Source organism: Trichosurus vulpecula, chromosome 1 (assembly GCF_011100635.1).
Source record: "Trichosurus vulpecula isolate mTriVul1 chromosome 1, mTriVul1.pri, whole genome shotgun sequence".
Taxonomy (NCBI): domain Eukaryota; kingdom Metazoa; phylum Chordata; class Mammalia; order Diprotodontia; family Phalangeridae; genus Trichosurus; species Trichosurus vulpecula.
The window spans coordinates 404,386,895-404,400,028 of record NC_050573.1 but is presented as its reverse complement, the minus strand read 5'-3'; the positions used below and the strand labels follow the sequence as shown (position 1 = coordinate 404,400,028).

Genomic DNA, 13,134 nt, shown 5'->3' with positions numbered 1-13,134 from the left:
TATTACATGTGTGTTCATATTATGTATATCTTTAAATTATCTCAACTTTCAAGAAGAAAGAAATGATGATACACATCCAACCCCCTCATTTTACAGATGAGGAAACAGACCTAGAGAGGAGATTAAGCAATTTATTCAAGGTCATAAATGTACATCAAAGAAATAAAAACCATGATCAAGTGATTATTTTTTACTTTGGGGACACTGGAAATTTTTTTAAAGGAACCATTTACCAATTCAATGAATTTATCATTTTTTAGAGTAGCTTTATACTCACAACCACCCAAGTCACTCACTAGCTAGAAGTGATCGCTACACAAAAGCTAAACAAACATTTTGGGATAGAATTAACAGTCACATATGGGTGTGGGAGTTCACTTCTGAGCTAGTTCTGCCCTTCCAAATGTCAACAAAACATTTGTTTCATATCAGTGTGTTCTCTCCTACTGAGGGGAAATTTCTAGACAAAAATTAGATCTCTCGTCTGTGGCAGTCACTTTCATATGGGCCTTTACATAATTTACAAGGCTTTAATACAGAAGTTGTTCTGTTACACTAACATCCACCATTGGGGATATTCACATAGGAGCAAAGACAGGATTTATCAACTGTAAATAAGATTTATTTCTGAGAACTATAAAGTGTAGATTATATGAAAAATTATAGTGGAATAACTCACTTTCTTTTTGACACATCACGAATCACCTTTAATTGAATTAGGTTTTTAAAAGGATTCAGAAAGCAAAAGCACTATGGTATTAGAAATCATAACCCTGGAAAGATCCTGTCCATTAGCAATGGGTAATGATTTTACAGCTGATGGGCACAGAATTAGTACATTATTTCAGGAAACTGAAAAGACCAGTAAGGTATCCTCTACTTGATCCCCCAAAGCATCTCCTCTCAATAGTACTAATCATAGTTAACATTCATTTAACACTGAGGATGAGCTAAGTGATATACAGAAGAAAAAAACACTTTCTTTGGAACCCTGAGCAGGCAGGTTGGAGGATGGATTGTTGTCAGTGTTTGAGAATCATATAGAATTACTTTTATATAATTCATGATGTTCAGGAGAAATAGCTGAGCTCCTTATCATGAATGACAATAAATAGCTTTTCTAATAGAAAAGGCTATGTCTGTGCTTAAATACTAATGTTATTAAATCCTGTAGCACAAAATATTCTGGTAAATGATTTTAAAAGATACTGTCATGGTTGCTCCAGTAGCACACATATTAAAAAACACCATATCAGCATGAGAACAGACTTCAATTTGATAGAGTGTCATTGAGATTCTTTGTACCTTTCTTGTGAAAATATAAACCTGTTTTAATAAGCATCCAGTTGATTAAAAACTGGAATATGTTTTGATCAATATGATGAGGATGAAATGAGAACCACATCTCAGATGATAATTCCTAATTTTGAATGCATTACTCCTATCTCATCCTTCTCATTTAATTGGGAGCTGTTAGGAATGCATGCCAACATAAAATAATATTGACTTTGCATTGAAGACTTGAAAGAAAAGGTTTTGTCATTCTAAAATAATTAGCTTAGAGTTGCATAAATAAAGGTGCCATGGAAACTTTTGCCACTGTAATCTCCTTAAATAAAATTCTTTCTGAATACTTTTTCCTCCATTACATATTTATAAAGAAAAACTGAAATGAAGGTAGAAACATCCAGTTCATGGATGAAAAAAAATGTAATGAAGTATTCAAGTTTGGTTTTGGTTCCTGACATGGACTCATTTTGTGCAAATTGATATGATTTATGCTTTGTGGCCCTGACACAAAGAATCAATAACTTGTTCTAAGAGCTGACTAATTACAAAGATCATCTGACATGAGACAAGCAAATGGCACTGAATATGTCAGCGATGACTTCATCTCCCTTTGGGAATTAATGTAACTTATGATATTTGTCTTAATTGAAGAGAGAAGTCTCTTAACATGAAAGTAAGTGGCAGGCACTTTGGTCTCAAAACAACCCTAAGATCAGCATCACCAATTTTTAGATGTTCTTTTGTATATAATCTTTCTTTTTTGCTAATCTATGCTTTGGTGAAATGAAAGGAAGGCATAAAATGATCTGAACTTGGAATTTTTCAACCTTGTCATTAAAATATTGTTGCTTATTCTTTATTGTTCAGTAATTTTGATCCATTATGTTAATCCATACATTAGGAAATAGCAATCGTAGGGAAATGAGCTATTACTAAAGAAAACATAATGTTTATGTTTTATTTCCTTTGAAAGACAGTAAATCTCTTCTCATAAAATATTGCAGTACAGTATTCTACTGTTGTGGAATTCTTGATGGCAAAGGTTTTGCTTTTTCCTAATCTTTTATCTGTGATTTGCTCGAGTATATTTCCAACCTTTAAAATAGTTCTTTTTCATAATTGTACCAACCTCAAGAGTTGTTATGAGGCTCAAATGAAATAATTTTATGTAAAGCAATTTGCAAACCTAAAGCACTTCATAAATGTGAGGTATTTTATTTTTATTAGTTTTTTATGCTAAATCAGTAATTATAAGATTTTCCTCCATGTTTAAGAAATGTTATATCCATAACATTAATTTTTGCACATGCGATCTTGTTTTCAAATTTCATCCTCTAATTCACAAACTAATTTGGTTAGCAATAATAATTTACATTTATATAACACTTTAAGTGTGCAGAGCACTTTGCATACATTCTCTCATCTAAGCCTCACAATCCTGTGAAGCAGATACTATAGACATTATTATGCCCATTTTGTAGATAAGAAAACTGAAGTTCAGAGAGGTTGGATGACTTCCACATCATCCTGCAGCTAGTGTATATCTGAAGCTAGATTTGAAGCAGTCTTTCCTGACTTTATATTTACTACATAATATTGCCTCTCTGGAACAAAGAATAAATCTAATGCGCTGTTCCGAAACCAAATAGGGCCAAAAGACTCAATCGATCTCATTCACCAAGACAAATCTCCAAAATTCTACAGGCCTGTTACTCCTAGTTCTTTAGATGCTGCATATGCAGATCATTCAAATGTGACCCAGTCAAGCTTTCAGGAACATTCATGCTTTTATAGGCCTAATTTAAATGGCTTTATTCTTCCCAGAAACCCGGTTTCTGGATACATAAATTGGAATTATCTCAAGTAGAAAACACAAAAGTAAAACAAAATCAATTCTGAAAGGTCAGTAATATATTATGAAATGTAACAAAAACTAGTAGAAATTCACAAAGGCAATAGCCATGCTTTCACCATTTTCTTAGAAAAGTTAAGTACAGTGGTAGGCAAATAATAGCCAACAGCAGCCACGTAACTAATATGCATAAAATCAAATTTAATCTGGTGAAGTAAAATTTCATTATGATATGATAATATAGCACTATGATGGTACTATAATTATGTTCTATATTATATTGTAGTACATTATTATTATATATTATAGTACATATTCTTTTATGTACTATAAATTATTGTATTATCATACATGAATACTATATTATATATAACATATTACTACATTCTATATTGTAATGTATAATATATTATATATACTACATTATAGTAGATACTACGTGTGTATGTGTGTGTGTGTGTATGTCTATACTATAGAAGGAAGAGGAGAAGGAGGAGAAGAGAAATCCAAATTACATTATATTTGAAAGAATCTCAAAGACCATCTAATCCAACTTATGCTTAAGCAAGGACCTCCTCTATAATATACCTAACAAGTGATCATCTAGCCTTGAAGCCTTAAAGGCCTCCAGTGAATGGGAACGCATTACCTCCTGAGAAGGCCCATTATATTTTTAGATACCTCTAATAGATGTTAGGAAGGCTTTTTTTTTTAATCTGCAATTTCTGTCTGTTGTGCCCAGTTCTGCCCTCTAGGGCCAAGCTGAACAAGATTAATCCTCCTTCTAAATGATCATCTTTAAAATTCTTGAATACAACTATTTTGTTTACCATAAGTTGTCTCTTCTCTAGGCTAAACATCTAACAATCCTTCAACCAATTCTCATGTCTTGTCCTTGTCTTAATAATGTCTACCAATGTTCTTTCTAAAATATAGTGCCCAGAACTGAACATAACAGTCTAGATATGGTCTGACCAGGTCAGAATACAATGAGACTCATTTCATTCTTTCTGGATTCTATGCCTCTATTAATGCAGTATATACTAGCTTTTTGACTGTCATATTACATTGTGGACTCATTGAGTTTGAAGTCCACTCAGACCTCCAGATCTTTTTCAGAGTAATTACTGTCTAGTTCTACTTTTTCCCACAACTTGTGGAGTTGATTTTTTGAAACCCATATTTATCCCTATTAAATTTTATCTTACTAGATTTTATCAATGGTTAGCAAAGGAGCATCAGCAACCATTGTCTTTTAATCCTAATTTTTGAAAAGATTCCTTCTAGTTGGGGGGAAGGAAAGTCAGGAGAATGTAAGGGTAAAAAAAGATATTGGAGAGAGAAGAATGTTGTAAAGAGCCACGTTACCACCTCTATGCCTTCTGGTTTTAGATTGCAAACACAAACTTCCATTTCTTAAAATTAAAACTGATATTTTTCTAAAGGACATATTAAAGACTTGTCCCTATTTCTTTTTATTTAATAGATGGTTATGTCCTTCGGAGCTGTTTGGTGGACAAGTAAGTAAAAATTATCTTTCAGTGCTATATCTTGTTGCAAGAAAGAAATAGTTTTGTGACTTTTGCCAGTTTTTTGTGTTAAGTGGAATAACAACTTATGCTACATAAATGCAAAAAGTATTACATTCTACACATTAATGAGGTAATTGTGATTATAATTTAGGTTTTCAAAAGATGCATTATAGTAGCTATGCTTTCTGCTAGCTCACGTAGTTAATATTGCAAACTCACAGGTCATACCCACAATTTCTCTTATTAAGACTTTATGGCTTTGTTCCTAACTTACTCAACTAAGTTAATCATTTGAGCAAGGAGTGATTTCTTGCCTGTAAAATGAGAAGAGTTGGACTAGATGGCTTTTAAGATTCCCTGTAATTCTATGCTCTGTGACCTCGTCTTCATCACTTACACTCTCAGTGGCCCAAGCAGCTAGCTCTCTATGACTGCTGGTTGTCCCAAAAGTCTTAGGGCAGTTTTAAGCTTTAATAGTTCATTAAGCTTAGCTACCTTAAAACTACACTAAGACTGTTGTTGACTCACCCTATATAAGTTGCAGAGCAATTGCTGATCTGCACATCTGTATTAGTGGAAGGAATTAAGTAATTCCTTGTGCCAATGAAATCGTAGGTTTTCCCCAAGCCCCACCCCACCCCCCAAAAAGATCTTAAAATCTGTGATTCTAAGTATCTATTTAATCCTAGAATCAGTAGGGAGTCACCACACGGTAAGTATGGGAGTAACATGGTCACACCTGCACTTAGGAAAATCACTTTGGCAGCTGTATAAGATGGATTGGAGAGGGGAGAGACTTGAGGCAGGGGAATCAATTAGGAAGCTATTGCAAGATGGCCAGGGACAGCCCGAACTTAGGTGGTGTCTGTTAGAGGAAATAGAAGGGGACAAATTGAGTAAGGCACTGGTAGAATATGTTGGGTGAAGGAAAGTGAGCCGCATAAGATGATGCCAAGGTTGTGAGACCCTGAGGGAATGGAAAGATGGTGGGGCTTCAGCAGAAACAGCTAGTTTAGAAGAGGAGTACATTGAGTGGCAGGGGAACACGCAATGACATCTGCAAGGCAGATTACAATCCGTCCTTGCCTGTTCATTCTGTGTGGTTCACTTAGTCCCACTGAAAATTAAAGGGGGAAGGCAAGACTCTAATTCACCAATCACTGGCCCCTGCATGCAGAACTCCCCCTCCAGGAGTGACCTTATCACTTTGCTCTATCACTCCTCACAGCAATCACTTCAAATTTTTTCATCCCTCACACCTCCCCTGGCACCACTGCCCCCCTCCCCACCCCGTGGCTCCACCCTCATCCCCACAGAACCAATTCTTGTATTAGTCTCCATTCCCTGCTCTTTTGGGCTAGTTTTGGGCATTCACTCATAACATTCCAGTTCAGTATAGTCATTTGACTTGACTCTGTCCTTAAATTAAGATCTGGCTCCAGTGAAAGCTTGGTAAAGAGTCAGAGAAGCCTAGAAAAATCAGGATCTGAGATACTTTTAGAAGGCCCCAGTGACTTCATCAGATTATCTTCTGGGAAAATAAATAAGCAAAGCAGAATCAGTAGCATGTTCAATTCTGTTGAACATGTATTAAGCATCTACTATGTGCCTGATGGAGCTCTAGGCACTGGAGCTACAAAGACAAAAAAATGAAACAGTACATACTATTGAGAGAAACAATATGTATGTAGACAAGTAAATACAAAAAAATACATGCAAAGTAATTTTTAAGGAGGGCTTTAACAACCAAGGAGATCAGAATAGACTTCCTGTAGGAACAATTGAGCCAGGCTTTGAAGGGAGCTAGGGCTGGAGCCAGTAGCTAAGTATTGAGAATCATAGAATCCAAAACAACTGAAGCATGAAGCAGGATTTCAGAACTGAAGTACAGGTGCAGGTCAACAACCAAAGATCAGATGGGACCAAGCAGGTTAGTACTATTAAGAAGTCTTAAAAGACTCACAATGCAAATCACCTAGTCTCTAGAGCTAAGTTAAAGCCAACAATCCCTGTGAGCCAGAAACAGCACTAAGGGCTGCCTTTGTGAGTAGGGCACAGAGGTCCATATAAGTACTGTAGCTTTGCTTGATCTAGGCAAGAAGACTTTCTGCTGTAAATACTATACATTTCTAAATGCTGAACTTGTAACCCTACTTAAAAGGGGTTTTTTTTGCACTAATCAATCAACATTTATTATTCTTCAGTCATATCCAACTCTCCGTGACCCCATTTGGGGTTTTCTTGGCAAGCATCCTGGAGTGGTTTGCCATTTCCTTCTCCAGATTATTTGACAGATGAGGAAACTGAAGCAAATGGGGTTAAGTGACTTTCCCAGGGTCACATGGCTAGTACTACTTAAAAGTTTCAAATTACAACAAGTAATAATAACTTAAAGTTATTTATAGACTGATCACAATTCTCATTACAATGCCAGTTCTTTGAGGATAGGGACTGGGTCTCATCCTACAGTGCTTAGCACAAAAAAAAAATTATTCAATCAGTCAATGATAAAAAATAATGATGGAAATAGAAATCTTGTATGTAGATTATTTATTTTAGAAATGAGTAAAAGTATCCAAAAAACATTTCATGCATGTATCAGATATGCTTAAATACCTAAAAAAAAAAATTGGAATTCATCCAATTCTGTTAAGGCAGATTTTAAGCCTTCCACGCTTTAATCAGTGATCTTTTTGAGTTACTGTGACCCTAATGTATAAAATAAACAATCACTTTTTAGAATTACATAAATGTACAGTCATGTGTTTTTGTATCATTACCACAACCACATTTTAGCCCTTAACTTTGTTAATTTCCATTTTTTAAAGTAGAAAATAATAACTGTATTTTCCACATCAAATATAAGTGTATTTTATTCAATACTAAAAGTCCAAGTGAAGTCATAAATGTGGTATTTATGAATGTAAAGTCTTTTGAGATCAGGGTGACTAGCACAGTGTTAGGCGGAAAGTAGGTGCTAAATAAATGTTTGTTGCTTGGTTGATTACAATGAATAATTGTAAATAATTGGTATTGTGGAATTTGTTAATATAAAAATGTGGATTAGATAAAAGCAAAATTGGAAGAGAAAAAACAAATTAAAATGTAGATACTTTTAAATATCAGAATGACTGTTTCATAGAGATGGATGAAATAAAATTTTCAAATACATTGTTATATCATATCACGTTACCTTCTTTTCCCATATTAAATGCCTATTGTATAAAGAAAATAATTTCTTTAAAATAATTTTTTCTGTGTTTACAGTGAAGGAGAGATCTATGATGATATTGCTGATGGTATGTTTCATTTTTTTTAATATACAGCATATTAGCACATTTGTTTATGCTAAAGTTAATTGAGTAGTGTCATACAATGAGGGGGAGAACAATTAGCAACTTAGTCTAAATCATTAGTTTTTAGTAAGAAATCACTGAATATTGAGCATCCATAATATTGAGTATTAAAAAAAAGTGTTCCCAACATATAATGAAGCTTACATACTAAAAATTCCTATGTTTTAAACACATTTCGCCTAAATTTTTGCTATCAATACTTTTTTATGCTTTAATGCTCTCTGTCACACAAAGTGAGAGTACATATGGATATTTGTTTTGTGGCTTATAGGATATCCTGCCTGAAACTTTTATGTTTTTTCCTTTAAGACAGTGCCTAGCAATAGTGACCAGCCATCCCTGCAAATTCTACATTCCTAGCTTGCCATGTGAGAATTTTCCTGTATACATAAGATCATGGATTTAGAACTAGAAAGGATCTTTAGAGATCTTCTGGCTCATCCACTTATTTTAGAGATGAATAAATTAACCCCAGAAAAGGTTAAGTGACTTTTAAATTTATATGGGTTATAAATAGCAGAGCCACGATTTGAATCCAGGTCCTCTGATTCCAAAACTAACTTTTTTTTTTTAACTATTACACATTATGAAGATAGTCTGTTTTTCTCTACTGTCTTCATTTATTGCCCTTGTTTGTTATTTCACTCTTACTCCATGTTTGAACAATAATCTATTCTCCTACTAAAACCATTTTTCTTTAACTTTTACTTGAAATTAGTTTTTCCAACTATGAATTTAGGTAAAGTCTACCCTTGTTTCCACTTAGAAGTTCCCAACTACTTATTCAGCCTGTGTAGATGTGGTTCCTTAGAAACAGAAAGGAAGAATCTCAGAAACGTACACAGACACAAGCTTGATTCATCTAGGGCCATAGTTTTATTCTTAGCTGCTTCCTAGACGGACTTGAATTGAAGCTTGGCTTCTTGCCCAAATGTAAATTTTGGTTTGATATTCAAAGCCCTTCATAACCTTTAACCTACCCTCCCACCCCCACTCTACCTTACCCTCCCCACACATACCTTTCTAGTCTTCTTACCCCTTACATTCTTGAGATTACTGCTGATCAGGCTCAACAATTACCTCCACAAATTTCTTTCTATAATGTAAGCAAAACTAGAATTGTTAAGTGGTCAGAGAAAGAAGGGTCTAGGACTGTAAGAAAAGGTTATTCTTTTTTTTTAAAAAACAAAGGACCTTATGATACAATATCCACTTTTCTATTTTCGAAAAAAGAAACACTATAGAAGATCCCCATAGGATAGAATCAGAATTAGATGTAGAAGACAAGTGATAAGATAAAAGTAAAAGTGTTGCCATTTGTGTTTCTTACACAATTGTTTCCTATAATAAATCATATAGCATTTTTCCTGGGTTTGTTCCAAAAGATGAAAATTTTACCCAACAAAGTTTCTACACTTCATTCATTCTACTAATAAATTTTGCGTCTCTATAACCTAAACATACTTTTGCTGCTTTCCCTCCCACTATTACTTATTTCATTGAACAATTTAAATAACCTTCTCCACTATATTTCTAATTTTCATGCATAAGATTATACATCATTTTCACATTCCCCAATTAGTTGTCATTTATCTGGATACTTTTAATAACTATATTTTTATTTTAAATGTTCCTTCATTCTTTAAGTTATATTTCTTTTGCTTTCAGAACTTAGGTTTACTTGGCTCCCTTATGGAGAGATCTAGCCAATTTTTTAAAGTATGAATTACATCCAAGAGATGATAATATCCATTGTATGTTTTTATTTGTATTATTTATGTATGCATTTTGAATTTAACATGGTAAATGTTAATATACATATTATTTGCCATGTGTAGCATAAAGAAAATAAAAGACTAGTGTAAGCTAAATCCAGTACAAATTAAGATCCCAGCTCTTACTTAGAGAACAAATTGATTTTATTTTGTACATTCAAAATGTACATCAGATAGTGAGTTCAGTACTTCCTTCTGCTAAAGTTATCCTTCACACATTCTTTCAGTCAGCTCTTGGTAGCCAACATGTCAGTATCCATGGTAGGAAGCAATCACGAAAGACATTCTTCAACCTTGGGAAACTTAAGAGTATGTATGTGTCCTTCTAGGCTTCTAATTACATTTTGTATCCTTCTGTTTTCAGGTTGCATCTACGACAATGACTAATAGCTCTCCACTTTAGTAGCTGTCTTCATTAGATCCTAATATGCATTTTCATAATTGTCATATTATTAAGATGTAACAGCAGATGAATGACCAAAATATACTTTACTATCACCCACTTGTTACTAAATTACAATTCTCAACACAAGGAACTGGAAAATCAGGCGCCCTTTTGAGTTATGTTTATACTGAACAAACATTCCAGAGAGATTCACTGATGAGGCTATGCATCCACTTCTTCTACCGCAATCATGAAGGAGCTTTTTTAGGGGCTACCTGCTCAGTACTTTTAAGGATATACACAGTTCAATGATAAGAAAGTTGCTGGACTTCAGTGATAGCACATTGGGTAAAGGAGCAAAAAATGGGAAACATTATGAGAAGGAAACCCATCACATTCACTTACGATTTAAAATCATGGAAACAAATATAAGTTGGCATCCAAGAAGGCAATTCTTCCACTTTAAAAACCCTTTTAAAGTTTGCTAAAATTAAATTATATTCACAGTACATTTTGTATTTTAAATTTGCCGAATGTCTTGTCTATACTTGTTAATTTGGAAAGCATATTAATTATTTGCTAGAGAACTTAAGTTATAATTTGTGTATTTTTGTACAGTCATTAAGATAAATGTTTTAGTCTTTAAAACCCACCTCTTAGCTGATTTTTGATTTGCAAATAATTTGATTCTGTTCATTATTTAAAGTGATGTTATCTGAGAAGTAACATGGACCTAAACTTTGACTAAATATAACCATAACATTATCACAGACCATTATGAACCTTCCTATTATTATTCCAAATCTGTTAGAAAGGCTTTAAAACTATATTCAACACCTCTCCCTGTAAGAATTTTTCTTTGCCAGCAGGGGGAGTACAGACAAACATACTGCTGGAAAGATGTCCCTTATTTAGTCATACGCTTACTTCAAAGTCAAGCTAGAACCAAAACCAAGAGTTATATATTTAGCTCCAATTTTCTTCTTAAGGGAAAAAAAAATGTTTAAATCAACATGAAAAAAATTGTAAACTTTTTTGTGGTTTCCAGAATAAGGATCCAACATTTAACACTGTGGAAAAGGTCAGGATTCCTCACATCTACTCACAGTCCTGTTGCCTATATAAACTTGCCTATGTAAAGGAGGACCATTATCCTCCTAGATACTTCATTTTTGTATCTGCCAAATTAGAATGTTGAACTATATAATTTTTAAGGTCATTCCCTTTCAACTGTCGAATTTCTTTTAATGTTATAAATATGTGGCCAGAACATGTTTGTCTTTTTGCAATTTGGTAGTAAATTGGTAACACAGAGTAGACAATCAATTTTTTTTTGCATGGGTTTGTGGGGGGGATATGATTTGTTGATTAGCACACAATGGCTGTTGAATTTATGCTGTTTTGTTTATTTTTTAAGTGCACCATGTGGCTATCGAAGAATTCCAAATAGATCCATTCTCTCCTCCCATTTTTTCCTGTCTCTCCTTTCTGGGACAATGATAGCACTTTAAATACTTGAAAATGTCTATTGTGTGTACCAAAGTTGACTCTTTGCTAAAATACCAGTCCCCCTAACCAAAGAATTTTAAAGTTTTGTACAGAAAACTACCCCCTCCAAAGGGTTGGTCTGGGTGCTTCCACACAGAGAGACAATTGTATGCACACAAATTTGTAAAAATGATAATTCTATAAGAAAGTCATATCAACTCAGTAAAATTATAAAAAAGATTCTAAATGTTTCAAATATTTTAAAATTATATTTTTTGTAGCTTGACAGACGAAATTCTGATGTATGTGATGAGAGAGCTACCAACAATGTATTCTGAAAATTCTCTAGTATTGGAGGGCTCTAATTGTTTCACAAATCGTAACACGTTAATAACACAGACTGCTGAAGCCAAGGAAATAACTTTTCTCTTCTTATAAATAAAAGTATATATTCACAAGAATGGCACAGAAGAAATGTCTGCTTACAATGGAAAGAAATATTCCATCCAATAAATTTGTCAATAGCTTTGTAAAATGACTTTTAAGCACTGGGTAATACCAGAAGCCCATTGTTCCAGATCCAACAACAAGCCTTTGGGTTATGACCTCACCTGGTATGGTTTGCTTTTATGCACTGTTCATTCAAAACACCCTGTACCCTAAAAAAAAGACATTTTAAGTAACTATATTTTTGTATTCCTCCTTATGATATCTTAATCTAGGTGAATTTTTTAAAAGAATATAATGACATACTTTGTCTTAGAAGGCCAGGATTTATTCAAAATCAGATAAGACCTATTTTAGAGAAAACAAAACATGAAATAACTTATTCCAAGGTTATGATTTGTCTTGGTCTGGCAAAGCATAAAACCTTGAAAACTTGGTTCTCATTCTTGAACAAATACACCACCCCTGAAGCATAAAATAGTATGGGATTTTTAAAAAACAGAAATTTAAAATTGCATGAAAAAAGGCATTCACTTTGTTCTGTATTTTTAGGTGAATTACTGTTTTGTTCTAAAATCTTGGAAGAGTAATATGTACAAATGTTATTCAAAATAAAACCTGTGTTTAACTCAAATTTGTGACTTAAATATTACTATTCTCCCTTAGGATCTGAATCTTTTTGTGGCTTTATAGATAGATAGATATAGATATAGATATATCCATCCATATATATATGTATACACACATATACACACACACAAAAAGATTCAGATATATACAATAAAGCCTTATAACAGCTTATTGCTAATGCTATGAATCAAATTATGTCATCCCCAAATATGGCAACTACAAATAGAAAGCGTCTGTGATGGCCTGATTATCCTAGAGGACAACTGAGAGCAGTGTTACCTCAAAATAGTATCATGAAAGGATGCCACTCTTCTTTTTCTCCCACACTTTTTTTCTTGACCCTATATATTCATTAGAATTCCATAGGTTGTGGTTGTCA

At 33.6% G+C, this 13,134-nt stretch overlaps 1 protein-coding gene across 2 annotated transcripts in view; it reads left to right on the top strand.

Moving 5' to 3' along the window:
• Positions 1–12,759, top strand: part of FYB1 (FYN binding protein 1) — a 207,569-nt gene extending 194,810 nt beyond the window's left edge. For both annotated transcript variants that reach the window (XM_036765132.1, XM_036765128.1), the window contains 3 exons: positions 4,629–4,662; positions 7,942–7,973; positions 10,170–12,759. In XM_036765132.1, coding sequence (XP_036621027.1) covers positions 4,629–4,662; positions 7,942–7,973; positions 10,170–10,192 — 89 coding nt within the window. In that variant the 3' untranslated portion in view covers positions 10,193–12,759. The remainder of the gene's footprint in view (positions 1–4,628; positions 4,663–7,941; positions 7,974–10,169) is intronic.
• The last annotated feature ends 375 nt before the right edge of the window (positions 12,760–13,134 follow it).